Source organism: Aulonocara sp. 'chitande type north' Nkhata Bay, linkage group LG18 (assembly GCF_057382095.1).
Source record: "Aulonocara sp. 'chitande type north' Nkhata Bay isolate Kocher_YH1m ecotype deep benthic linkage group LG18, A_spYH_male_GT1.1, whole genome shotgun sequence".
Classification (NCBI taxonomy): Eukaryota; Metazoa; Chordata; class Actinopteri; order Cichliformes; family Cichlidae; genus Aulonocara; species Aulonocara sp. 'chitande type north' Nkhata Bay.
Window position 1 is genome coordinate 6,694,990 of NC_141361.1, and position 27,130 is coordinate 6,722,119.

Genomic DNA, 27,130 nt, shown 5'->3' on the forward strand with positions numbered 1-27,130 from the left:
AGAGCTTCACTGCTAAGCTCTCATCTGTGTGGGTGTCACGGTTCGCTTGAGGACTCACACGCAGGACTCAGAGGCACAGTCAGTATTTATTACAGTTCCACCAGGTGTATATACAAACAGTGCAGGGGATAGTGCTATATACAAAGCGGTGACAGGGAAAAGGCTCCGGGGAAATCCAGGTAGGGAAAAGACACTTGCTCCTCTCCAAACACTCACACAAAAAGGGAATCCGCTCGGGGAATGCAGAGTCGGGTCCAGGGGATCTATGTACAGAAGGAAACACACGTTAGAGGTTTTGCACAGGGAAGCAAAAGAGAACTTGCTCAGAGCCGGGCTGCACTGACGCCAGTCACACACAACGATCCAGCGATGAGTAGAAGCCACTCCCTGGCTTAAATGCTGGCTGCACTGATGAGGCCCAGGTGTTTCCTCTTCAGAGGGGCGTGGCCCGAGGGCGTGAACCCACCATGAGTTCCGCCCTGGCGAGAGAGCGAGAGAGCGAACACTACTAGTCAGCGGCCTGCTGATCCCCTGGCCGTGACAGTGGGGTTCAAATCCCTTATTCAGATTAAGATTTTATGTGACATTACATTGGCAAAAATTACATTTACTTGAATAATGTGAGTATTGGAGTAAGTACTTGAGTAATTTTTGAATAACTTTAATTTTGTAATGTGCATATTTTATGAATAATGATGTTTCAATACTTTAATCTACTGAATAAGTAAGAATTAGACTTAATAATCTTTTTACTTTAAAAAGGGAAATTGTGTACAATCTTTTATTCTCCAGAATGCACATAATAAAAATGTTTTGGGGAATGTATATGCTTTTTAAAAACCAATTGCTTCTTACCTGATGCATGCTATAACTTTCAGCAAAACTGAACTAAAATTTGTTAACAAGCTTACCAAATAAGAAATGTTTTGTGAATTTTCTTTGCAGAGCGACTGGAAAGCCGGCTGTTATCAAAGCCCACATGCCCTAAAAAGGCCAGTAATGAGTTCATCACTAAGTTTAAGATAAGAGTTGATCAGAATAGAGGCGATGATGAAAGTCTGGAGCATCAGTTGGAGGCTGCCAACCTGTCTGATGAATCGTTCGAGGCCCAGACAGAAGTCAACGGACAAATATGATCACAGACATTTTAAACACGCCAGTTGAGAGTTAAGGGGGAAAAATATTGTAATAATTGCACACTAAGATATAAAGTGATGGCAGCGAGCACAGTGTTGCAGGATTTAATTAAAAACACATCTGACTAAGACCAACTGAAATTTAGAGTTGTGTATAATAAAGTTTATTCATGATTAATAAAACAAATCTGTAATATTTTTCTTTCTCTTTTGTCCATTTGAATCTCGCTACAGCTTAAATAAAAGAAAAGAATGTGTTTGGAATAAATTAAACTCTATTCTCTCTTTTTCTTTCTTTCTTTTTTTCTTGGTGGGTTTTCATTTGCAATCAAACGCAACATTATACAATTATATAGTATAGTAAGAAATATCCTTTAACTTAATTTAGTATTTGTTTTTTCATTTTTGTTTTTATTGTTTCCCCTTCAGTTTTGTGCTTATAACATGTTCTAATCTGACATATTATGCAGTAAATTATTTTTGCAATAACTTAACAGGCCATTGTGGGAGCCAACATTCACTTATCAAAGACATATTTGTATATTCTGTGGGCTGCTTTATGGTTGTGTCATTTAGAAACATAAGCCACAACAGAATTCCACCGGAGAATACTTAAAAATGTATTTTATGTAAAGATATTTTAATTAACTACTATATTAAGAGAGAACCTATTGTTACATGGATGAATTGTACAAACTGTAGAGAAATAAGTTTAAGCGTGCAACTTTTTATTCATTTTTAACTGTGTTAATGTTTTATGTTGATACAGCCGCCTCATATCTGTTTCCTCAGTGTTTTTTAAACCATGTACTCCATCTATGAGTGAGAACATGAATAAATTCCTTTCCAAATTTGTAGTTCTTTTTTCCAACTGTTTTGAGTATATATGTAACATTTCTTTACACACAAATGCAGGTATTCTTTTGCACCAAGACGTTAAAGAAATGCTAAGAAAAAATGAAAATACTACGTTGCAACCTGTGTCTATCTATCTATCTATATATATATATATTCGTACCCTTTTTTCATCATCTAGTTTCCTGTGCCAGATCTTCTACTGATCCACTGAGGCAGACATGTAAAAAACATGAACTAAAGCATATTTCTGTATATAAACAGGACTTTAAATCTTTATCAACAGCTACTTTAGAGGAAATTCTTCAATAAACTGCAACCAAAGGCTCAACTCAGAGGACAAAATCCAACCTGTTATAAATAGTGTGACAGCAAACTTTCTCTTGTGTAAAGTTACAAATAGGAGTAATTATCCACAGGAGCTTTTATACATAATGAAGTTATAATTCGTCCTGTAGAAATTGTACACTTAAGCTATATAGTTCCCGCTGTGATAACTCTGCTATGAATGCCTCTTATTAACTTTTATGCTTTTACAACCCACTATGAGCAAACACTCAGCAACAGTGGGAAGGAAGAACTCCCTTGTTGAAGGAAAAAACCTCTGGTAGAACCAGGAAATCTGTCTAAACTAGTTGGGGGTTAGAGCAACAGATGCAAGTCTTTAGATCATTTGCAGTGTGACTGTCTTTGTGCACACTTTAACCTGATTCAGTTTTCTTATTTGTCAAAATGCACCATGGGTAAAAACAAAACAAAACAAAAAAACAAAACAAAATAGTAATGAAGGAGAATCCTCAGCAAAGATGAATTAAACAAGTTTTATTTTGATCAAATTTTACTTTAAGTAAAACACATCTTTATTTGATGACTTTAATGTCATCAAATAAAGACAGTTTTGATGGAGCTCCTGACCCAGCCCAAGCTCTCTATGAAGACGAGGCAAAACTCCCCAGGGGGCCAGATCGATGGGAAGAAACCTCGGGAAAGCCCATTCAAAGAGAGATCCCCTTTCCTGGGATGGCTGGGGGGGTTACAGGAACTCCAAAAAAGCCAAATTTTTATTTATTTATTTTTTAAGATTGACCCATTCTATCTATTCCTGTCCAACAGAAAAAAGGAAGGAAGTTACTACAGCGTATCATACTTATATGATAAGGTGTGAATTGTGTGTTTGTGTGTGTTATCTTAGCCAGGGGTGAAGCTGGAGCTCCTCCAGTGTTGGGCGCTTCTCCGGGACTAAAGCTAAACATGCGTCCAAGAAATTCCGGCATTCTTGAAAGAAAGAAAAGATCAAAAAGATGAAGATGATAGTTCTAGTGATCCAAGGCATCAGTGAATCTGGAAGTGTGAAGTTTTCTTACCTGTGGACAGACGCTTTTTGATGCTCAGTTGCTTTGTGAGGAACCTCGCGGTACTAAAGTATCGTGCATGAAGCGCTTCATACAACACCACTCCCATTTGCCACACCGTGGTGGGTCCACACCTGTAGCAGCTCCTAATGTACCACTCGGGAGGGATGTGAAGAGGAGTGCCTAACAAACAGACACAATTGCAATTTCTTCTAAAACAAAAGACACAAATTGTTACATCTGTGAAAAGCAGGAGCAGAATATGTTACCATAGAAGATGCGATACAGAGATCGCTGCTTAACAAAGCAGCTCAGTCCAAAGTCAATGATGCGAACTCGAGGCACATCTGAGCCGGTCTCAATCAGAATGTTTGGTCCCTTGATGTCCCGATGAAAGATGTGTTTATCCTCAAGTTCCTTTACAGCATCAACTAGTTGCTTCAGAATGACCTGGAAAAGATGAAAAACACAATAATGAGTTAATGCTTTTCTGCCTTGATTGAATGCTGTACAGTCTAAGGCTCTCCCAGTCAACCTACCTTGGCCTTGTCCTCTGTTAAAGTTCTTCCATGTTCTGCTTTGTATTTTTGCAGGTCCACAGCGGGGACAGGTCTCTCCAGCACCAGGATCAGCTCTTTGCCAAGGTCGAACCACTCCAGCAAGGACACAGGTGCAGATATTCCCACTGACCCTTCTGCTTCACCTGCAAGTTTAACCATAATGGCCACTTCCACTGAGAGCTTCTTCCCGCTTTCATCCTGAAATGTTACAACAAAGTGGATGATGAGGAACGCCGCATTCAATCCAGTAATGTAAAACTGATTCAAGTGTTGGACGCTTACCGCCACTTTGCAGTAGACTTTATTTTTGGGAATGTGTTTGATGGCAACCTAGAAGACACAGAGCACTGGTGAGCATTTCCTCAGTATGACATAATGAAAGGTGGAAACACAGCAGACGTCTCAGTTTACGATATTATCCATTATCTGCGTTACTGCCTGTCTTACTACCATCATCTGAACACTTACTGGAAAACGATCTTCTATCCGGTAGCCAGCAAACACTGCTCCGCAGCCTCCTTCTCCGAGCTGGTGCTCCTCCACATATCTGGCTTGGAATTCACCTGAACAGACAAAACAACAAATCTTGTTTTATTACAGCTGTGACACAAATTACTCTCCTCTGTAGCATAAATGTTCCTTTTGCTCTTCCCCTGAATATAAAACCCAAGCTGCTTGCTACTTACGTTTTTGGTCTGCCACTGATTTTTTGTCCTGGTCCACATTCCTTTTTTTTTTCTTGGGTGGCTCTCTGTTGTCTCCCGTGGCCTTTCTTTTGCCATATTTTGCGCACACCTGTTTGTTGTTCAAGTCTGGAGATGTGGAAAACACCAAAAGCACATCAGCTCACTGGATGATAGACACAAACACTAAACACTAATATCTTAAACCTAGCAACCACACTTAATCTACCCCCTTATTCAACTAATTAGCCTACCTTTACCAGAGTCCAACAAGGAGGATGCTTGCTCCTTGTCACCGCTCATATGGTGGAGAAGTTTAGCCTTCTTTGCTTTCTTTGTTGTGCCCTCTTCATCTTGCACAACCTTGCGCTTCACTCCTTTGACCACATCTGAGCTGGTGGAAGGAGCAGCCTGCTCAGCGACCCTCCTCCTTTTTATTGGGGTCTTCTTTTCAGGACTGGCCTTTCTTTTAGCAGTCCTGCTCTTACAATCTATAAACGACAACAACACAGTGGTGAAAAAGAGTCCCCGACATCAGGACTGGAAGCAGTTTGATGGCAAAGAATTTGAAATTGCTTTTGCTTAAATTATCACAAGTTTATTCTTGGGATAAAAAAACTGACCAGTGCGAATTGATACTAGGTTTACTAAGTCTTACATCTTGATGACACTTGTTGCTCTGTTTTCACTGCTCAGTCCAAGAATAAACCTGTCACATTATTTTACCAAAACACAAAGTGCCCCAGTAACCTTTCTTTGATTAGACATCTTGTATTAAAGCTATTTTCAATCAAACATATGATTCAATTGCTCTAAAAACGATTCACACAGTGTCAACGTTTCTAGGATTTGGATTTTACCAGGATTTGATTTGATTATTTTACTTACCTTGATCTCCTGGATCTTTCTTATCTGCCTCAGTCGTAACTTTTCTTGTTTCCTTTTTCATTTTAATTTTTTGAGAACTTTTAAAATAGAAAATGTCACCTTAATGAGTGAATAGTCCTTCAAATGTCTGGATGCTTGACTTTTCTAACTAAGCTGTATAAGTCAGTTCTGTAAGTGAGCTTTAAAAGTAAACTCCGGAGACTATGGCAACACAACATAAGAAGCTTGCCTTTTAGTGACATCACTGACTGCCAGTAAAAGTGTTCCAAGTAGTTTAAAGAAAAACACTCTGGCAGACAAAGCCATAATATTTCATATAATTCAGTAATTTCACATTAAACTTTCTTTCATTATCCTTTCATTATTTGTTTAAAGACTTGATGTGTGGATGCTACTATGAAGACTTCTAGTTGAGCAAACACTAATAAACACTGACTAGTTTATCTGAGATAAAATATAACTGACTGCAGCCTTTATTCCATGTGTTTTGTCTGTGAATGCCCCCATGTACACATGTAACCTCCACCCACTGCAACACCAATAATGTCCTGGGGCAAAGCGGGGTTTGGTGAACCAGGAGCTGTGCGCAGCCCGTGTCCACCAAAGCCTGGTGTATACCCCCTTGACACCTTATTAGGATGCTGTACCTCCATGACTGCCTGGCATGCTCTGCTCCTTCTGCCCTGGCAATCAGATGATCCTCAGCCAGGGTGGCTTGCTGGTCAATGGCAGGGAACCCCTCGGGTGGGCCACTTTGTCCAGCAAACCAATGACTGTAGAAAACATGGATGATCTAACAGTTCTCCAAAAGTACATAAAGTACTTACCTAAAAAGCAGTTAATGTCATGTTGCATTTATTTATTGTTATTACATTGTTTTACAGCAGCTAATTAAAAACCATCATCTTAACTACATGTTTTGTTTTTTTGTTCTTTGTTGTTGTTGTTGTTGTTTTGCAGTTGTCCTGTAGGTGATGGTGTAGCACAGAGACTGAACTAGTGGCTAGCTAACATAAGAAGGATGTACTTGAAATGTACTGTACTTGAAACTTGCATCTCATCTTTGCAGCGTTCACTTTGAAGAGAATGTCTTTACCAAGGACTCACAGGTTAAGTAACTTTACAATTGTCATATTACAATATATAATTTTAGAGCATGATTACAGCTCTGCCATCTTGATTGAAAATTAAATACATCTGGAATACGAACAGCTGATCGGATCGGCAAAGCGTGTTTCTGGAATATTATGTTTTTGTTACTGCAAGCGCTTTTTATGCAATTTTTGCAAAGCTATATGTGGAAGGAAACCGTGACCTAGGACAAGCTGATGGCATAAGATGTAAGTACAACTCCTCTGGTTTCATATGCAAAAAAATTATTGCGCTAGCTTACGCGGTTCCCGGTTCTACAGGGATTTAAAAATAGTTACGCAAAACAGAGCGTGCCCGCTCCGACCGGCTTTAAAGAGTTAAACATGTAACAATCGAATTGCATCTTTCCATTGCCAGCCATCTCATTTTGTACAAATCCAGTCAACTCTTCCAAGTTTGTGTATTTTTTAAACCCTTACAAGAATCGAAATGTGTCCCAAATATCTGTATCCCATCAGAGGCAAGTTTCTTAAAGGAGAGGTAGTAGCTGCTCCACCATAGGACCAGTAGGACCTCCAGCACACAATGAACACTTAATTAACATTAACACATTTATTAAAACACAATTTTAAACAATAACCCTTTTCTTTTAGTGTGTTTCAATTTGTTCCTACCGCTCCATTGGAACAGTGTACTATCCAGTAACAGCATCCAGCTGGCAGAAGCATACACCTGCAGCAAGGAGAATCTACCAGGCAGGATAGCGCAGCGGAGTCATCAGATGAGGATGATCATGAAGTGGTTCATCCAGCAGGAACAGGATACCAAAAGGGGAGGGAAAAAACACAGAAAGCATAGTCATGACTAACTCAGTGTCACTAACAGCTCATCTAGCAGTCTTAACATCATAAAGGTACAGGCTGGTCCATATAAAAAATATTAACAGAAAAAATAAATGCTGTTAACCAAATTTTCTTAGGCAAAAGCACATAATCTTGATATTTGACCTTGTATCAGCCGCCATATTGGAAAGGTAGCCAGGTTTCCTTAGCTGCTAGCTTGCTAACAGTCTGCTATCCAGCCCGGTAATAACTTCATTCACATATTTTAGAACATTTAGCTTTCTTCCTTAACAAAAACATCGCAGTTGTGGATTTGAATCTCGCTGCAGCATAATAAGACCCAGAACATTCAATTTGAACATGTGCTGCAAGCTAACTCCCCAGAGGAGTTCATGCAATGGCCAATGCCTGTCGGATTCGGCTCATGACTTCTCTGTCTAACAACACATTAAAACATCAGTTTCAAGTACAAATGTTTCATAAACTTATCTACAGCGGCTCATATTAAATGTACCCAAGTTTCCAGCTGGCAGTGGGCACAAGAACAACACTCCTCATCAGATCAAGGGAGGAAAAGAAAATTCTAGAGCTGGGCTGGGTGGCTGCTATGTAGGGTTGCCAACTCCCTGAAAAATAAATAAGAGACACCTCGTGGCCAGGGCCGGGCAACCCAGTTCACCCTTCCCAGTGTGGTGAATTTTGTAGCCCTTTTTTTGTGTGTGAAATTATTTTTTAACCATTTGACTTGAATTTGATTTAAGCAGATGCATATTCTTTGTGATATGACCATATGGGAAACAAATGATCATTTAGCCATTTATTTTTAGCTCAAAATGACAACATTAACACAGTAAAACAGGTCTCTTTCTTAAACAGAAGCCTGTCATGCTTAACTTTTGAGAATATAAGTAAATCTTTCTTTAAAAGAACTCTGTCCTGCTTAACTTAAAATTATATAAATTAATAGAAAACAATAGAACGAAAAATATTCTTGTAACAGTGCACATATAGTGCATTTAGTACAATTGGCTTCAGTTGAGGTATTATTTCAGCTTTTCTAATGCTAATCAGCTGCTCCTGTTTGTAAACCCACTTGTTCCCATGATTACGCATCATAACTCATCATCATCATTAATCTATGTATTACTTTTGTGTATTAGTCATCTATTTGTTGTAATCATCTATCCTTGCAGTTGTTTATTACACAAAATAAATTATATTATCACACTTCTGGCCACATAGCGCTGATATTCACTGCACATGCCCATATTAACCTTAACCAGAGGGTTTGAAAAAACAAACAAACCAGTGTTTACATACCATATCTGCTTCTGCCGTGGCCTGGTGGACAAAAAGTTGGTTAAGGGTTCCCTGAGCTTTCACGCCCCTAATGTTCTTCATGTGCCCACCACTAGAAGCATGCCTATGGAAAAAGTGCGCCGGCACACAGTGCAGTGCGCTTTAAAGGTGTTATCTTGCATTTTCCCAGCCAGGTGTTTTCCTTTTCCCATTCCTCCCTGTACTTTTGCAGCCTTTTTTTTCTTTGTCTGAACAAACAAACATTGCTGCTCTAATGCTGGGCTTACACTGTGCGATTTTTGGCCCAGTTTGAGCCGATTTTTGAGTCGTGCGACCGATTTGGTGATCGGCCCGATTTGGGCCTTCATCGTGCATCGTGTAGTATACGTGGGGTAACGAGAAGCGATTAACACCTCACGACCAGCTCCCGATATCAATCGCTCGGCTAACACTGCTCACGCGCAAACACGTAAACGTCGGTGAAAAAGATGGAGCAGCACGGCTGTGCAGCGTGTGAACTGGACACAAGCGATGGAGGCACAACTTGTAGAACTTTGGAAAGCTCATCCGAGCCTTTTCGATGTGGCATCACAAAATTATCACGACCACAACAACCGTGAAAACAGTTGGATTTACATGCTGCTCAATCACAGCTGCCTGATCATGTTTTTCATTAGCAATTTAGCAAAGTTGATGTTGGTGGTGTGTCTGTGTGAGTGAAAGACAGAGAGAGAGAGCGACAGATTTTCTGTTATAACCTTCATTTTATGGACGCACAGTGTGAGCGCTCAGGTCGCATCAGAGCATCGGGCGGTATAGTGTGAGACCTGCATCGTGACCTACCAACTTCTAACCCCTGCGAGTCAATCGTGCAGTTTGAGCAGGAGCTGAATAACGTGACTGAAAAAATCGCACAGTGTCTGCCCAGCTTTACTGCCCAGGTGTACTGTCGTCCGAGACTTGCACCGCAGTGTCGGCGTTTGTTTCCCTGTTGGCCATGCTTCTTGTTGTGGTCATCTGTTGTCTTCCGGTATTTTCTCCGTAAGCGACCTTTCCTCGACCAATGAGATGAGCGGTAATCTGAATTGTCATACTCGAATTGTCATAAGTGTGCTGTCAGCTCATTGGTCACAAAGCAGGAGAGGGGCTGGGAATTATGTTTTCAAACAAAGCGTTAATTCCATTAACATTTATAGACTACTTTTGATTCTCACTGTATTACGGGACAAAGTGCGTCCCTTATTAGCTCAATACGGGACGTGTACTTTTGTTTCTAAATACGGGACGATTCCGTTTTTTAAGGGACGGTTGGCAACCCTATCTGCATCACAGGTGACTCCACTCATCCGTCCAACACCTTCTTCAGTTTGCTGCCATCAGGAAGGAGACTGAACAGCCTTCGGGCCAGAACCAGCAGACTGAGCGACAGCTTCATCCACCAGGCTGTCAGGATGCTGAATTCACTCCCTGCTCTCACACACGAACTCCAGACCTGCATTAACCTCTTTCCTCTGAACCCCCCACCCCCCAAACATATGAACTCTGACCCAACACTATTACTTTTTCACTGTCCGCCCCACCCCCACTTGCACACAAACTTGTCCACAATCACTATGATTGTGTTGGACACTGCTGTTTAAATAACTGTATAGTATTGTATTGTGTTGTGCATAAAACTTTTATTTTATTTTTATCCTTTTATCTTTATATTGTTTTAGTGTACACTGGGGGCCATGGGAGGATTGCAATTTCAAATTCTTGTGTATGACTGTACGTATATGGTCCTTGACAATAAAGCTGACTTTGACTTTGATATAAATTTTTCTGATTCAGGATTGTGTGTGTGATGAGTTGGCCACACAGTTCTTATCTTTCTGCTTCAGACACACACAAAACTGCCGAGGTTGAAGCTGGCTTCAGTCTCTTTCTACCCCAGGTCTCACCACATTTCCAAAATGTAAACTCTGAGTCTCATAAGAAATGTGGTTCAAAAAGATGTGCTGATCTATGAATGCATCCTTACTGAAAGCTAAAGATGTCCAGCAGACAGAAACAGCAGCTGAATGAACAGTTATCATGAGCGAGTGTACAAACACTATCACAGGAAATAACAGAAATAAACTGTAGTTTCCATTTATACCTGTAGTATTTTTTCAGCTCCATGTCATCTTCCAATATGTCAAAATATGATTTCATTGTATCTTAAACAAATACAAACTTCTTTCTTCCCCCCAGAGAGCCAACAGTTTACTATCAGAACTGAGGCTGATCATTAACAGGGAGCAGCAGGTAACAAGGTCATCAGCAGTGGAGGAAAGTATGGAAGTAATACTCAGCTTCATATTTGAAGATACTTGAGTATCTTAGCTGCAGGTCTGGAACAATGGTTTTATTTCCTTTCCCATTAAACATCTCACACAGCCCCTCATCTGTGACCCTTAGCAAACCCACTGGATATCTACCTGCACATAAAGGAGATCAGATCAGTTCCATCTAGACCAGCTGTAACAGGAAAATGCTGCTTACACTTTGATGCATCACTTTCAGTTTGTCATATAAGACAATATATCAGCTTGAGGCATTATTTTCCTGCAGTGAGTAAATCTACTTTGTACTTTACTCTTTTCTTTTAGGTAAAGGCTCTAAACAGCACTTGTACACTGTGGAAATCCCATAAGAACGTCTCCTGAACTCTGAAAAATAACAAAACAAAGACTAAAAGGAGGTCATGGGTGCTGATGATGATGCTGATGATGATGAGGAGTAGCATGCATTTAAAAAGTGACTGATGTCCTAGAATACAACAGAACAGTGTCTCTACAAACTTATGAAAACATGACAGTCTTGCATTAGTTTGTATTCTTATGATTTCAAAAAACGAGGGAAAAATCTCCTTGAAATGCACAATTCCTTTTTGTTATTTCTTAGTGTGTGACATATTTTATTGGCTTTATGATTGGTGCAAACAGTTTCCTGATTCATAATGGAAATAGATTTTAGACACAGGAGGAACACGCAGTGATCAGCAGGAGCAGCTTGGAGTCCAGTCTTCTTCACACTGAGGAGGGACATATATGCAGGAACAGTTGTCATAACTGTTACAACCACCAGATGGCGAAAGAGTCCCACTGCAACTTTAAGCCATGAAGGATGTGTCTTGATGTTTGTTTGTGATAAATCTGCTTTATGTGAGTCTTTTTCAGAGAGTAACAGTAATATGTCTGATTATATGTCTTTAATCAGTAAAGTCTCGCTTTGCTAGAAATCAATAAATAATAAAATTGTAAACATGCAGCTGTATGTTAGAAGTCAAAGGGTCCTTAAGTCTTCTGTAAATTGACGGGGATCAAATGAAGGACACAAGTATCTGTTCTTACTCTAATAAATGCTGCTTTAATATCCAACAGACTATTTTCCTTCCTCATCAGCAGTAAACAGCTCGACTGCGTCTGTGCATTTGTGTCCTCCATACTTGTTTCCACAGACATCTCAGGCTTGATGCCACGATGCAGTGTAGAAACCTGACAACCCTCTGACTCATGTTCAAATGTTCAAGGACATTTCTCAGGATCATGTATGACCCCTTTTTGACATTTGGACTTTCATTAATAATATTTGTGTTTCTGAGTCATTTTTGTGGAGACTTCTGTCCAACGTAGTGTCCAAATGAAGCCTGAAGCTCTTCTTCACCCTCTTGTCAGATGGTCAGCAACAAAACTCTGTTCCAACCAATGTCTGATAAGAGATGAGACACAGCAGCTGAGCAAATGATCATTTCATGCTGAAGACATCCTCAGACAGAATTAAATACATACATAAACACAGCCTGGTGCCAATAACACAGCTAATGACACTGCTGTATCACTGGCTTTACTGATTAAAGACCATATCTGAAGGAAATCTTTGAACACAACAGAAAGTGACCTTTTAAACCTGCGACACTGATGCTGCATTCAAGGACCATTAAAAACATCTGAAAGGACTTAAGAACATGAAGAAAATGTGACTTGTTTCTCTGTAATGAAGCTGTTTTAGTGAAGAAAGTTGAAAGGTCACAGAGCGACTGCTGAATCTTCTGCTCTAAACATGAACTCTGAACTTTGTGATGCTTCAGGAGGAAAACTGCTTCAGTTATTCTCTCAGATTAGTTTCATATTTTCTGCATCAGATTTGAGTGAGATCCTGGAATGAAGACAGAAGAAAAGACTTTGTTCAAAGTTTGATTTATAGTCAAACCTTCCAGTTTATTCACACAATAAAACATCAACACAATATATGAATTCATTCATTAAAATCACAGTTTTTCCTCATTTGTTTGAACACAAACACACACACATGGTCTGCCATACTCATAAAGAGAAATGTCGACATTGTTCAATACAAATATTCCAGAAACATTTAGAGGATAGAGAAGTTTACATTTTCATGTGGAGAAATATTTTAGTAAATCAAAATGATGATGAGCAGTGATAGCCTCCATAAACAGTCACAGGAAAGATCTCCTTTAAAAACTCAGAAACATCAAGAGAACAACTAGAAGATGTGGAGGTACCACCCATAATGTTTGACTGACAGCTGATCTCTGTGCAGAAATGATGGAGAGAAAATAAAATGAAACTAAAATACAGATTTAAACCCACAATATGAAAGACTTCAGTCTATTTGAGCTTAATCAACTCAGCTGTGTCTCCATAATTATAGTAAAGCCAAAGTCCAGCATAGAGCGGCTGAGTGAATGTGGTCTGGACTCTGTGGAGGAGAGTCATGGTTTCAGAGACGCTGTAGAAGGACAAAATACCTGCTCTGTGATCCAGGTACACTCCTACTCTGGAGGAACGAGGACCTGAGACAGGAGTTTGGATGTTGTTGTACCAAAATGTATAACTGTAGTTGTAACACTTTAATGACCAAGATTTGTCATTACGTGCAAATCTACAATCACTCCCTGCTCTGCTGATATTCTTGTAAGCGACTGCTACATCAACTCCTCCCCCTCTCCACTCCACCTCCCAGTAACAACGTCCAGTCAGACTCTCTCTACTCAGGACCTGCCACGATCCAGTGAATCTGTCTGGATGATCAGAATAAGACTGTTGTTGATACACTACTGTTACTTTTCTGTTCCCCTCTGATAATAACAGCCGTTTGAACGCAGTGTTTGGATCCAGTGTGATTTCACATGAATATTTTAAGAATTCAGCTCTGGTCTTTGGCTCTGGTGGATCTGACAGTAAAACATCCACTTCAGTGACTGTCAGTGAGATGTTTGTCCATTCCTCTCTCAGAATGTCCTGTAGTTTATCTCTGACCTCTGACACAGCTGCTGTCACATCCTCAAAGTAGCTCAGAGGACGGATATTGATGCTGGATGAGTCTGTAGACTCACTGAGTGCTGACAGTGAGGGGTAGTTGTGTAGAAACTGGATGTGATCCTCTGTGTGTGAGAGCTGCTTCAGCTCAGCATCTTTCCTCTTCAGCTCAGTGATCTCCTGCTCCAGCTTCTCCTGAAGCTCTTTGACTCGACTCACTTCAGTTTCCTGCTGGGATCTGATCTGCTGCTTCACATCAGAGCTTCTTTTCTGGATGAGATGGATCAGCTCAGTGAAGATCTTCTCACTGTGCTCCACTGTTTGATCAGCAGACTGATTGATGGCCTCCACCTCCTGTTGAAGCAGCTTCACATCTTTCTCTCTGTCCTGGATTCTCTGCTGGATGTTTTGTCGACTCACCTCCAGCTCTCTCTGCCTCTCAGTCCTTTCTGCTGCAGCTGAGACTGTGTCGTGGCCTTTATGTTCATCCACAGGGCAGAGATAACAGATACTCTGCTGATCAGTACGGCAGAACATCTTCATCACCTCATCATGACGAGAGCAGATGTTCTCCTGGAGCTTCTTGGAGGGCTCCACCAGCTTGTGTTTCTTTAACTGAGCTGCTACATAATGAGGCTGAAGGTGTTTCTCACAGTAAGATGTCAAACAGACTAAACAGGACTGTAAAGCTTTTATTTTTCTCCCAGTGCAGACATCACAGGCCACATCTTCAGGTCCAGCATAGCAGTGATCAGCAGGAGCAGCTTGGAGTCCAGTCTTCTTCAGCTCCTCCACTAAATCTGCTAACATGGTGCTTTTCTCCTGGACAGGCCTCGCTGTGAAAGTCTTCCGGCACTGAGGGCAGCTGTAGATTTTCTTCTTTTCCTCTTCATCCCAGAAGCTTTTAATACAGTTCATGCAGTAGCTGTGTCCACAGGGAATAGTCACCGGATCCTTCAGTAGATCCAAACAGACTGAACAGCAGATTTTTGTTTGATCCATTTGATTCATGTGCTGTGCCGTTTCACCGTCTCTCAGTGACTGTCAGACAGTTTCACTTCCTCTGAACAGAAACAACCTCTGTGCTCTGAAGGGAAACAGATCTCTGCTCTTGTTCACCTCCTACAGGAAATGAGGCTCACCAGCAACTGCATTTACACCATGTTGTTTAGACCCATCCTGATACAGACACATCTGTGAAGGGAGGCACTAAAGAAATATTCTTACAGAGCGACCAAGAGCCAATCACATGATGCAGGGTGTGGTATGTTTGGTTACAACATGCAGTAACAAGTCTGACCCAGGCAAACTAGCTTAACTGGTTTAAACTGTTAAAATTAGTTTCAACTGGGTCAGCCCAGTTTAACCTTTTTGAGTTATGACAGTCAACACTCAGCGAGTTCATTTTATATTTCAAAAAGTTCAGCAAAGTTTAGGATGCTGTGATGAATAAAAATAAATCAAACTTTATATTTTGACATTTTCTAATCTTAGTTCATTCTCACACTTACAGAATGATGCATGGGAACAACTGACTCCACTAAATCAAACCTATGTTCAAATGAGATTATGATCGGCGACCGTGGCTCAGGGGGGTTGGGAATCGCATCTGTAACCGGAAGGTCGCCGGTTCGATCCCTGGGTTCTCTGTCCTGGTCGTTGTGTCCCTGGGCAAGACACTTTACCCTACTTGCCTACCGGTGTTGGCCAGAGGGGCCGATGGCGCGATATGGCAGCCTCGCTTCTGTCAGTCTGCCCCAGGGCAGCTGTGGTTACAACTGTAGCTGCCTCCACCAGTGTATGAATGTGAGAGTGAATGAATAGTGGTATTGTAAAGTGCTTTGGGTGCCTTGAAAAGCGCTATATAAATCCAATCTATTATTATTAAATAGTAACAAATATTAAAATTTTGCAACAACAAATGCAGATCGCTCCACAGTGTTTACAAAAACAAACAAACAAACATTATTTTGTAGTTTTTCCTGTGTACACAGTCACAGTGGAGTTTAAAAGAAAACATCAAGATGTGCTTGAAATGAAAACTTTGAAGTTTAATTCAAAGGTTTTAGTAAAATTTTTGCATGAACAGTTTAGTAATTTTTGTTTTTTACAAAGTGTCCATGTCAGTAATTCATTTGAATGTATTTTGGTCTTAAACTGATCCAGTAACTGTAACTTTGCCTCACCTACTTAACCGAGTATTTTATTAAATACCAGTATTTTTTATTTAAGTTTGGGAAAAATACTTAAGAGTACACACTCCAGGACCGTTAAAATGAAGGTGGTGAGGAGATGTGCTGGATTAATCCCTGGCCAAAGGTATCATTCTTAATTCAGACTACTGGACGAGCTCCATCAGCCTTTTGTGAGGTCTGTTTAAAGTTGACTCAAACAAATTGACTGCAGCTTCCTGCAGTGGACTGTATGCACAGAAACACATGGTCATATATGCAGCTGTAGCAAGCTTGCAGTCATTTTAAACAGACTTGTTACTCTAATGTCTGTCTCTGTTAGTGCTGCCACAGACTGGTGACCTGTCCAGGTGTACTCTACCTATAATTACTGGGACAGGCCCTAGTCCCCACCCACCCACCAACCCTCCCACTGTGACCCTGAATTAAATATAAAGAAGAAAATGGATCGATAGGCTGACGTTTTTTTTTTTTTAATTGTTCAAGAAATCTGAGCTGTTGCTTTGTCCTTGGATTTTGTGGTATTAATATTAGAGCAACCTTTCTCACAGAATTCCTACAATAAGCCATGTTACCTGAGATTATTCCTGTATTTACCTGAAGGCCCTGACAAATGTGCTGTGTACATGAAGGATGGGAATCAAATCACTACAGTTAAGGAACCTGTTCATATTTATTTGATGAACCAATGATTTTCTATAAGTTTGTGATCCATCTTTGATTACTGATTCCAAGATGGTCTTTACGGAAATCCTGTTTGGCTTTTTAAATTTTATTTCCCTTTTTCAGTTTGCCAGGGCAGCTCTCCACAGTCACTGTCCACATGGGTCAGTGGGAACTAGAAGCACTCTGCTAATGTGTGTGACCAGCAACCTCCAGCATCCACCCAGTCAGCGTTTACCCTGCTGGATATTTGTTTTTGTCTGTGACTGGAGAGTCAGATTTTTTTTGAGGTTGGAGGAACAGCCTCACACTCGCAGAGGTGAGTCAGTTTTCAGAGGTCATCTAAAATCCTCCCACCCTGGTTTTTATGAAGTAGATCTTATTATGTGAAACAATAATATTTCTCTTCCTCTTCCCCCTCTACACATCTGACTTCAGGTACAAGTCTCAGTCATGTCATCTGCAGAAATTCTCAGATGACTCTGCCATTGTGGGTTGTATCAGGGATGGACAGGAGGAGGAGTGCAGGAGTGTGGTGGACAGCTTTGTCGAGTGGTGTGAGCTAAACCACCTACAACTTAACATCACAAAGACAAAAGAACTGATCATGGACTTTAGGAAGCATGCTCCTCCTCCTACCGCAGTCACCATCAGAGGGGGCTGATGTAGAGATCGTTGTAACAGTTGGTGAAATGTTATTATTTGACCACAAGGCGGAGCTCTTGTAATGATAATGTAATTAACGCATTTTATTTTGTATGTTTTATTTTTGTGTTGAGCATGTTAACATTTTCCTTTTTTTGCCTACCGGATTGGTGTACAGTTAATTTGGTACATGGAAAATAACCGGTTAATTTCGTAAGTATAAGGTAGGGGCAGAGGTCACTTCCTGTTTTGGGAAGTAAGGTCCTAGAAGCTGCTCATGGTGACGGTCTAGCCGTGTGAATGTTAAAGAAGAAATAAGCCCTAAGTTCCAATTACACCGGTTTGCCTACTTGCAGGCCAAAGTGGTATGTTTGTTTATATTTTGTGAATTTTATATTGTAATATGTTTTAATGCTGAAATATAATTTTCTTGTACATTTGTATTCACCAGTTCTACGGTGTACCTGTGTACGTTAAGAGAAGCACAGTAAACATCAGTAAAGAAGAACTCTCGTGTCTCTCGTGTATGTGTACAAGCCGGCATAATCGTGGAGGACTACCGGTACCTGGGGGTACACTTGGACTGTAAACTGGACTGGACCAAGAACACCAATGCTGTCTTTAAAAAAGGGCAGATTCGGCTTTTCCTACTGAGGCGGCTCAGGTCCTTTAATGCTTGCAGGAAAATGCTGACCATGTTCTATCACTCTGTGGTAGAGAGCACTGTGTTCTTTGCAGCTGTGTGCTGGGGCAGTGGGGTGAAGACAGCTGATGCCAACAGACTGAACAAAGTGATTAAAAAGGCTGGTTCTGTCCTGGGTGTCAGACTGGAGAAGTCTCCTGAGACTATTACCAATGTTATTCTGTTCCCTTCCAGACCGTGCAATATTACCCAACAGTACCTTATTGAATATTTGTTTCATCCCTCCATCATATGCTGCTACTCCCTTTATTCAATTGCACAATAATATGTCACTTTATAGAATCGCCTGCACTGATAGTTAAGTTATTTATTCTCCAGGATATAGTTATATATATTACTTCGTTAGAGTTATTTGATACTGTCTTGCACTATCCTACTGTATATTACTGTACACTACTATTCTTATTGTATACATTGTATATCTTATTCATCTGTTCCTCTGTCTCTCCTGCTGCTTTGAGCATGTACATGACAAAAGAATTTCCCTCCGGATAAATAAAGTTATTCTTATTCTTATTTCAGTGACTGCTGCTTATACCACAGGTGAATACACTGTACAGATCCCTGATGGGAGAATCAGCCCTACTTTAGGCATTACCTGTTCCAACAAAGAAGTCTGGTAGATGTTTGTTTATAGTCTGATGATTGGACCACATCCTCAGCATCTCTGAGTTTGTTTCTTGGTTATTATTCATACACAGTAATGTGATGTATGATGATATCTAGTATAATTGGACCAACCTTGTGCTCTTCATTGATGAAAGCTGTTTGAGTCTGAATGTTTGACCTTGTGTATTTTGTGTTCTCTGGGCTTTGCTGACCTCAATCTTTTTAGAGGATCAGAAAACAAAACCAGGATTACTGTAAATGTTTCTTCTCCAGGTGGATGATGATACGACTGTGTGACACAGGATGCCATCTTTAGTCTAGAGGAAGCAAAGCTCAGAAAGAAGTGTGATATTATATGGTACCCACATGTGTGCTGCTGAGGAGGATGTTCAGGGACGCCTGCAACCAAATCCAAGCCTCCTCAGGTTAGTCGTAGTTGCAGAACGCTATAGAAGGACTGAGACAGCTGAGGTTTAAAATGTTTGGTTAAATGAATGAAAAAGAGATTTTCTTCACTATAATGATCACTTTTTGAAAATTTTGGCAATTTCAAGTTTGTCAAATTACTTTGACACCTGAATTGACATGATATGATATATGATATCAGAAGATGCTCCACCATGCAACATCTCATTGGCTGTAATTTTGATATATAACACCAAACTGTCCTCTAATCTCCTGTCTGTTCACTGGATTGCTGAAATTAAGAGCTACTTTGATCAATTTAGATCTAAATGATCCAAACTTGAGCTCTAATGTTTAATAGTAGTAATATTCTAGACCTCTTTAAGTCATTTTCACTATTCGACTGTCCAACCAGCCAACTCCAATAAAAGAACGCAGCAGCACTCAGTGATCACCACAGATGAGCGAGTTCCTGTAACATTCATCATCTGATCCCTGTTGGTCTGTGTGCTTCTGCTTTTGGTAACTATAGTTACCTAACTGTAGTTATCATAACGCAGTCACTATAAACACATGCCATCCACTTTCTAAGTACTGGTTACTGGTTACTTCCTGCCAGTTATTTTAGACCCAACACTGTTTCTTCTTGTTCGCCTCAGTGTTGACGTGTCAAATGTTAAACAGCTGGAAATGAAACTACACCAGTGTACTGTGATGTTTCAGCAACATGTGGCAAACGCTGTTCCTGCCATTCATGGTGACGTCACCAGAGACAGCCCCGCCCATCTCAGGACCTCCCCCTGTCATATGTTGATCATGATAATTATGAAGATGACAGTGAGCACAACTAAGACTGTAAAAATCCACGACCAGGATGTTTAGATGTTTTCTAATTATTAATGAATATTAAGAACCTGTTTGTGTTGTTTATCTTTGTTTTTGTGTCAGTTGTTATTAACAAATCTCACAAACTCAGACAGTTTACATTCTGTATGTGTTTTCATCTTTACCAGCCACACTTTAACTGCAATTAAGAAAACAAACGTTAGAAACTCTTGACTCAGTGACTTTATAAAATATTTAAGTGGTTCAGGTAGAGCCAGCTGTTGGATTCCCGTGAACACTTACCATATTGTACCTGTACAGCATGTTTTTGTATGAGACAGATTTGTAACAGAGGCCTTGCTCTCAGTAAGTTTGAAGTCATTTCCTGATTTGTTTTGTAATCTCTGCTCTTTCTGTATTCTGCTCAGTTTGAATGCTTTGTCAGCAAAACAGACAACAAGTGAACAATTTTGAATAACAAACTGTAGCATGCACTAATATTACACATCTCCAAACAACAATCCACTGAGACCATGAACTCCACTTCTTTGAAGCAATCTTCTTCTTTTTGGCATGAAAAAGAAAGAAGAAACAGCACGAGCTGCTTTGATCTACCAAAAGGAAAAAACAAGATATCTGAGGTGAAATCAGTCAGGTGAAATAATTAAGATATAAACAATAATTCAATGCAATGTCTCAGGTAGCTTAGTCTGTTACAACTGTTGATAAAAACTAAACAAATTAACACAGTGTCGGGGAACTGTTGTGTGGGAACTAGTCGCTTTTATGTCTGCAGTCATTTAACTTCCATCTATTCATTTAACTTAGGGGGAAGAACTGTCAGGTTGGTGCAGGCTGGTTAGGTGCATTTGGTCCTCTGTTGTTGTAATTAGATGAGTTGGTTCACTTTGTGGCTCAGCTGTATGTGGGGTTATATCTTGGGCTGGGTATCGATTTTGATTTCTACAATCATTTTGATTCCAATTCACAAGGTCCCGATTCGATTCAATCACCATTTCGATCCAATTTTGACTCAGCATATGAAGATTACGTGATGCTGCTGAAGTGAAGCAGAGCAAAGGTACAGAGGTTTTACTAGAGACACAGCTAAGCGTTTTGCAATTTGGCATCATTTTAAAAAGTTTAGATTTCTTCAGTATTGAACAACCGAAATGAGGCTTTTTTGTCAGAGGTTATTTCATAAAAACAGCACCTGACAGCGCTGTACACAACGGTAGACTGGTGCATAATAAGCAAGTGAATAATGCAGAGAACAGATTTGAGATGGGAAACTGTTCTTGAAGTACACTGAGAGAGAGAGAGCTGTGCAGGAGGTGTGATTTTACCCTGGTGGAACCAAAACAGCAAAGGTAGGAGGGATTTTATGATGATGTTCATCAAATGTGAAGCAGTTTTGATCTTCTTTGCTGCTCGTTCAGTGAATTTTGGTCAGAGAGTGACAAAACCTGCAGCTTCAGAAAATGTGAGATGTCAGCATTCAGCCCCGACAATGTGTCTGTGTACGTGCCATCGGGTGAACGATCCACGCTTTGTGTTTACATCTTTGTGCTGAATCTGTTTAGCTGCTCTCACTTGCTGTAGGTTGCCGCCTCAAGTGGCCGGTCTCCACCATCACTGCAGTGAAGCCTGTTCATTTAATTAATGTTTGCTAATAAAGTGTTTTCATTCACGGTTCTGTGTTGACAGCCCTGCTATCTAAGGAGTTTCTTTTCTGCAGCTCTACATTTGCAGTTATTTTGTCTAAACTTTGTTTTATGAAACTGACCTTCCTCACCTCTGACCTTTCACACATAGTGGTCACTACAGTGGACAGCTATTCAAAGGCTGTTTTCTTGTATTTGTGTCAGTGTTGATGATATACTTGCACATAACCACAACACACAGTGTCAAATTCACAAGTTGAAACATATGTTGTCCACCTAAGTGGACATGTAAAAAAAAAACTCTTTGAAAACTACGTTTAAAAAACTCAAGTTCAAAAATCTTTTTTTCATGACTAAAGATGAATAAAAATACTCAAGAAAACAATCCTGAGTGAGGTTGTCATAATTCATCCATGGTAAATGGCCTGTATTTGTATAGCGCTTTACTAGTTCCTAAGGACCCCAAAGCACTTTACACTACATTCAGTCATTCACCCATTCACACACACACTCACACACTGGTGATGGCAGCTACATTGTAGCCACAGCCACCCTGGGGCGCACTGACAGAGGCGAGGCTGCCGGACACTGGTGCCACCGGGCCCTCTGACCACCACCAGTAGGCAACGGGTGAAGTGTCTTGCCCAAGGACACAACGACCGAACGGAATCGGAAGGTTTGCTCGAACCGGCAACCTTCCGATTACAAGGCGAACTCCCAACTCTTGAGCCACGATCGCCCCCATCATCCATGAAAGGATTAATAACGAGCCCGTGTGCCTTTTGTAACTGTTACGTTTGCACTGGCTATTGTAACCTCTCCTGGGGTGTAACTTCCTCCCCAGGTGGCGCTGTCAACACCATCTAGTTGCCTTTACCTGTTTTCCACCTTTGTGCCACCACATTTGCATATGTCTCTATCAATTAAGTCTGATTTGAGGTCTGCCATATTTTAAATTCAGCTATTTCTCTCAGAAATTTGGGATCTAAATGACAAATCTGTTATACTGTCACTGTTTAGTGCAAATGACTCATTGGGACATATAAAATTACAAATTTTCAAATTTTTATTAAATCGCATCACCTGATATCGAGTGTCCAAGAATATCAAACCTTTAAAAATTGTTTACGGTCAGAATTTATAAAAACTAATTGTAAGTAAATTCAAACACGTGAGCTTTTCTTTGTGTTGAATATCAACACTTAAGACTGTGAACTTTACTTTAGAACAAACAACAACTGAGTTGAGTTTGCTTTATGTTACATTGTAAATATGTTAGGTTCTGGTGTTTAGTATTAGTTAGGGTTTAGTTGAGATTTCACCTAGTTTATGTTTCTCCTTCGTCTCCTTGTTTGAGTCTCTTTCTGTTTTTTTCCATGTGTTATCTCCTCGTCTATAGGTTCCCTTTGTGTCTCGCTCCCTCTGTCTCGTGTCAAGCTTGCGTGTCCCAGTTCATGTCTCAATGTTTCCTGTTTTATTGTGGATTCTGTTCCATAATCAGTGTGTTTAGTTGTACTTTCCCTGTGGCGTTCAGGTACATTTGTGTCAGCTGTGTTTCCACTTCCCTCATTACCCTTCTGTGTATTCATGTCCTCTGCCTTCCCCTGTTCTTTGTCAGGTTGTGTGTTTTCTCCATGTCAAGTCACGTCTGGTCACAGCGTTTTATTTCTACTTCTCAGGTTCATGCTCATGTTTTTTTTTCTTCATGTTCCGGTTCAGTTTCATGTTTCAGTCATCATAGTAATTTAGCTGCTCCCAGTTTAGTTTGTCCCAGGACGTTTTGCCTTAATTGTTTTCCATTTTTGACTTCAGCCCAAAAGAAACGGTTCACCTTTTTTACATTTTTTTTTTCTTTGATTTTCTCCTTTGTCTGCGTTTTCGGTCCACGTCATAACACTGTCATTCCAAATGTCTATTGATAACAAGAAAAACTTTTTAGTACACAATCTAGATTTCTCCCCAACTTTAGAATCTGTCGGCTTTGTCTGCTGGTCTGAAGTCAATAAACCACAAGAAAGATGATTTTAGTCATTTTATTTGCATCGTGCAGTTTGACTGTGTCCATTCAATTAAACTTTATTTATATAGCGTCAAATCACAACAAAAGTCGCCTCAAGGTGCTTTATATTGTAAGGTAAACCCTACAATAATACATACAGCGAAAAACCCAACAATCATATGACCTCCTATGAGCAAGCACTGAGGGAACAGTGGGAAGGAAAAACTCCCTTTTAATACGAAGAAACCTCCGGCAGAACCAGGCTTAGGGAGGGGCGGGGCCATCTGCTATGACCAATGACATTCCAACCAATGTCTGATAAGAGATGAGACACAGCAGCTGAGCAAATGATCATTTCATGCTGAAGACATCCTCAGACAGAATTAAATACATACATAAACACAGCCTGGTGCCAATAACACAGCTAATGACACTGCTGTATCACTGGCTTTACTGATTAAAGACCATATCTGAAGGAAATCTTTGAACACAACAGAAAGTGACCTTTTAAACCTGCGACACTGATGCTGCATTCAAGGACCATTAAAAACATTTGAAAGGACTTAAGAACATCAAGAAAATGTGACTTGTTTCTCTGTAATGAAGCTGTTTTAGTGAAGAAAGTTGAAAGGTCACAGAGCGACTGCTGAATCTTCTGCTCTAAACATGAACTCTGAACTTTGTGATGCTTCAGGAGGAAAACTGCTTCAGTTATTCTCTCAGATTAGTTTCATATTTTCTGCGTCAGATTTGAGTGAGATCCTGGAATGAAGACAGAAGAAAAGACTTTGTTCAAAGTTTGATTTATAGTCAAACCTTCCAGTTTATTCACACAATAAAACATCAACACAATATATGAATTCATTCATTAAAATCACAGTTTTTCCTCATTTGTTTGATGATTTTGACAAAAACAAACACAAACACACACACATGGTCTGCCATACTCATAAAGAGAAATGTCGACATTTTTCAATACAAATATTCCAGAAACATTTAGAGGATAGAGAAGTTTACATTTTCATGTGGAGAAATATTTTAGTAAATCAAAATGATGATGAGCAGTGATAGCCTCCATAAACAGTCACAGGAAAGATCTCCTTTAAAAACTCAGAAACATCAAGAGAACAACTAGAAGATGTGGAGGTACCACCCATAATGTTGGACTGACAGAGCTGATCTCTGTGCAGAAATGATGGAGAGAAAATAAAATGAAACTAAAATACAGATTTAAACCCACAATATGAAAGACTTCAGTCTATTTGAGCTTAATCAACTCAGCTGTGTCTCCATAATTATAAACCAACAGTCCAGCATAGAGCGGCTGAGTGAATGTGGTCTGGACTCTGTGGAGGAGAGTCATGGTTTCAGAGACGCTGTAGAAGGACAAAATACCTGCTCTGTGATCCAGGTACACTCCTACTCTGGAGGAACGAGGACCTGAGACACGAGTTTGGATGTTGTTGTACCGAAATGTAAAACTGTTGTTGATACAATCTAATGACCAAGATTTGTCATTATGTCCAAACAAACATTCATTACCCCATCCTTTTCTGCTGATATTCTTGTATGCGACTGCTACATAAACTCTCCCTCTCCACTCCACCTCCCAGTAACAACGTCCAGTCAGACTCTCTCTACTCAGGACCTGAAACCACCAAGTGAATCTGTCTGGATGATCAGAATAAGACTGTTGTTGATTCATTAATGTTGCTTTTCTGTTCCCCTCTGATAAAAACAGCTGTATGTGTGCTGTGTTTGGATCCAGTGTGATTTCACATGAATATTTTAAGAATCCAGCTCTGGTCTTTGGCTCTGCTTGTGGATCTGACAGTAAAACATCCAGTTCAGTGACTGTCAGTGAGATGTTTGTCCATTGTTCTCTCAGAATGTCCTGTAGTTTATCTCTGACCTCTGACACAGCTGCTGTCACATCCTCAAAGTAGCTCAGAGGACGGATATTGATGCTGGATGAGTCTGTAGACTCACTGAGTGCTGACAGTGAGGGGTAGTTGTGTAGAAACTGGATGTGATCCTCTGTGTGTGAGAGCTGCTTCAGCTCAGCATCTTTCCTCTTCAGCTCAGTGATCTCCTGCTCCAGCTTCTCCTCAAGCTCTTTGACTCGACTCACTTCAGTTTCCTGCTGGGATCTGATCTGCTGCTTCACATCAGAGCTTCTTTTCTGGATGAGATGGATCAGCTCAGTGAAGATCTTCTCACTGTGCTCCACTGTTTGATCAGCAGACTGATTGATGGCCTCCACCTCCTGTTGAAGCAGCTTCACATCTTTCTCTCTGTCCTGGATTCTCTGCTGGATGTTTTGTCGACTCACCTCCAGCTCTCTCTGCCTCTCAGTCCTTTCTGCTGCAGCTGAGACTGTGTCGTGGCCTTTATGTTCATCCACAGGGCAGAGATAACAGATACTCTGCTGATCAGTACGGCAGAACATCTTCATCACCTCATCATGACGAGAGCAGATGTTCTCCTGGAGCTTCTTGGAGGGCTCCACCAGCTTGTGTTTCTTTAATTGAAACACATCATAATGAGGCTGAAGGTGTTTCTCACAGTAAGAGACCAAACACATCAGACAGGATTTCACGGCTTTTAGCTTCATGCCAGAGCACAGATCACAGGCCACATCTTCAGGTCCAGCATAGCAGTGATCAGCAGGAGCAGCTTGGAGTCCAGTCTTCTTCAGCTCCTCCACTAAATCTGCTAACATGGTGTTTTTCACCAGGACAGGCCTCGCTGTGAAAGTCTGTCTGCACTGAGGGCAGCTGTAGATTTTCTTCTTTTCCTCTTCATCCCAGAAGCTTTTAATACAGTTCATGCAGTAGCTGTGTCCACAGGGAATAGTCACCGGATCCTTCAGTAGATCCAAACAGACTGAACAGCAGAATTTTGTTTGATCCATTTGATTCATGTGCTGTGCCGTTTCACCGTCTCTCAGTGACTGTTCGACAGTTTCACTTCCTCTGAACAGAAACAACCTTTGTGCTCTGAAGGGAAACAGTTCTCTGCTCTTGTTCACCTCCTACAGGAAATGAGGCTCACCAGCAACTGCATTTACACCATGTTGTTTAGACCCATCCTGATACAGACACATCTGTGAAGGGAGGCACTAAAGAAATATTCTTACAGAGCGACCAAGAGCCAATCACATGATGCAGGGTGTGGTATGTTTGGTTACATCATGCAGTAACAAGTCTGACCCAGGCAAACTGGTTTAACTGGCAGCAAGCTTGATTTCTTGATTATTTATTTTTTAAATGGTAAAATATATGTAAAACTATTTAAAAAACAAATACAGATAGTGTTCTAATTCTACATTCTTTAGTAATGTTTCCTGTGTACCACCATGTATTTCGAAACAATACATTAGTATGTGCTTTATATGCAGACACTCAAA

The 27,130-nt window shown here is 40.4% G+C and overlaps 3 protein-coding genes across 10 annotated transcripts; all 3 read right to left on the reverse strand.

Annotated features, from left to right (window-relative positions):
- Window positions 1-73: 73 nt before the first annotated feature.
- LOC147307872 (serine/threonine-protein kinase pim-1-like) lies at window positions 74-9,980 on the reverse strand. 7 transcript variants are annotated; one of them, XM_086273082.1, is made up of 10 exons: window positions 8,729-9,980; window positions 7,241-7,314; window positions 6,122-6,247; window positions 4,841-5,077; window positions 4,590-4,715; window positions 4,372-4,466; window positions 3,883-4,233; window positions 3,613-3,793; window positions 3,356-3,526; window positions 74-3,266 (listed from the first exon to the last, which is right to left on the reverse strand). In XM_086273082.1, the coding sequence occupies exons 3-10, from the start codon at window positions 6,138-6,140 to the stop codon at window positions 3,175-3,177; spliced, it is 1,272 nt and encodes a 423-aa protein (XP_086129208.1). In that variant the 5' UTR covers window positions 6,141-6,247; window positions 7,241-7,314; window positions 8,729-9,980; the 3' UTR covers window positions 74-3,174. The 7 variants fall into 7 exon arrangements, 6 of the variants coding, with proteins under 6 accessions (XP_086129208.1, XP_086129210.1, XP_086129211.1 ...); XM_086273084.1 differs by having other exon boundaries at window positions 6,122-6,301; XM_086273085.1 differs by lacking the exon at window positions 8,729-9,980 and adding an exon at window positions 7,923-8,039 and having other exon boundaries at window positions 6,122-6,301.
- Window positions 9,981-13,038: 3,058 nt separating this feature from the next.
- LOC147307873 (tripartite motif-containing protein 16-like) lies at window positions 13,039-15,619 on the reverse strand. Its single transcript, XM_086273021.1, has one exon. The coding sequence runs from the start codon at window positions 15,025-15,027 to the stop codon at window positions 13,366-13,368; it is 1,662 nt and encodes a 553-aa protein (XP_086129147.1). The 5' UTR covers window positions 15,028-15,619; the 3' UTR covers window positions 13,039-13,365.
- An 8,895-nt stretch (window positions 15,620-24,514) lies between these two features.
- Window positions 24,515-26,665, reverse strand: LOC147307874 (E3 ubiquitin/ISG15 ligase TRIM25-like). 2 transcript variants are annotated; one of them, XM_086273016.1, is made up of 2 exons: window positions 25,853-26,665; window positions 24,954-25,145 (listed from the first exon to the last, which is right to left on the reverse strand). In XM_086273016.1, exons 1-2 carry the CDS (start codon window positions 26,642-26,644, stop codon window positions 25,089-25,091), a joined length of 849 nt encoding a protein of 282 aa, XP_086129142.1. In that variant the 5' UTR covers window positions 26,645-26,665; the 3' UTR covers window positions 24,954-25,088. The 2 variants fall into 2 exon arrangements, with proteins under 2 accessions (XP_086129141.1, XP_086129142.1); XM_086273015.1 differs by having other exon boundaries at window positions 24,515-26,665.
- Between the last annotated feature and the right edge of the window lie 465 nt (window positions 26,666-27,130).

Coding starts and splice junctions, on each gene's coding strand:
- LOC147307874 (XM_086273015.1), bottom strand. CDS start 26,644: ATGAATCAAATGGATCAAACAAAATTCTGCTGTTCAGTCTGTTTGGAT.
- LOC147307873 (XM_086273021.1), bottom strand. CDS start 15,027: ATGAATCAAATGGATCAAACAAAAATCTGCTGTTCAGTCTGTTTGGAT.
- LOC147307872 (XM_086273081.1), bottom strand. CDS start 5,535: ATGAAAAAGGAAACAAGAAAAGTTACGACTGAGGCAGATAAGAAAGAT. Junction 4,716..4,840: donor CTTGTTGGACTCTGGTAAAG/GTAGGCTAATTA, acceptor CCACATCTCCAG/ACTTGAACAACAAACAGGTG. Junction 4,467..4,589: donor ATCAGTGGCAGACCAAAAAC/GTAAGTAGCAAG, acceptor TTGTCTGTTCAG/GTGAATTCCAAGCCAGATAT.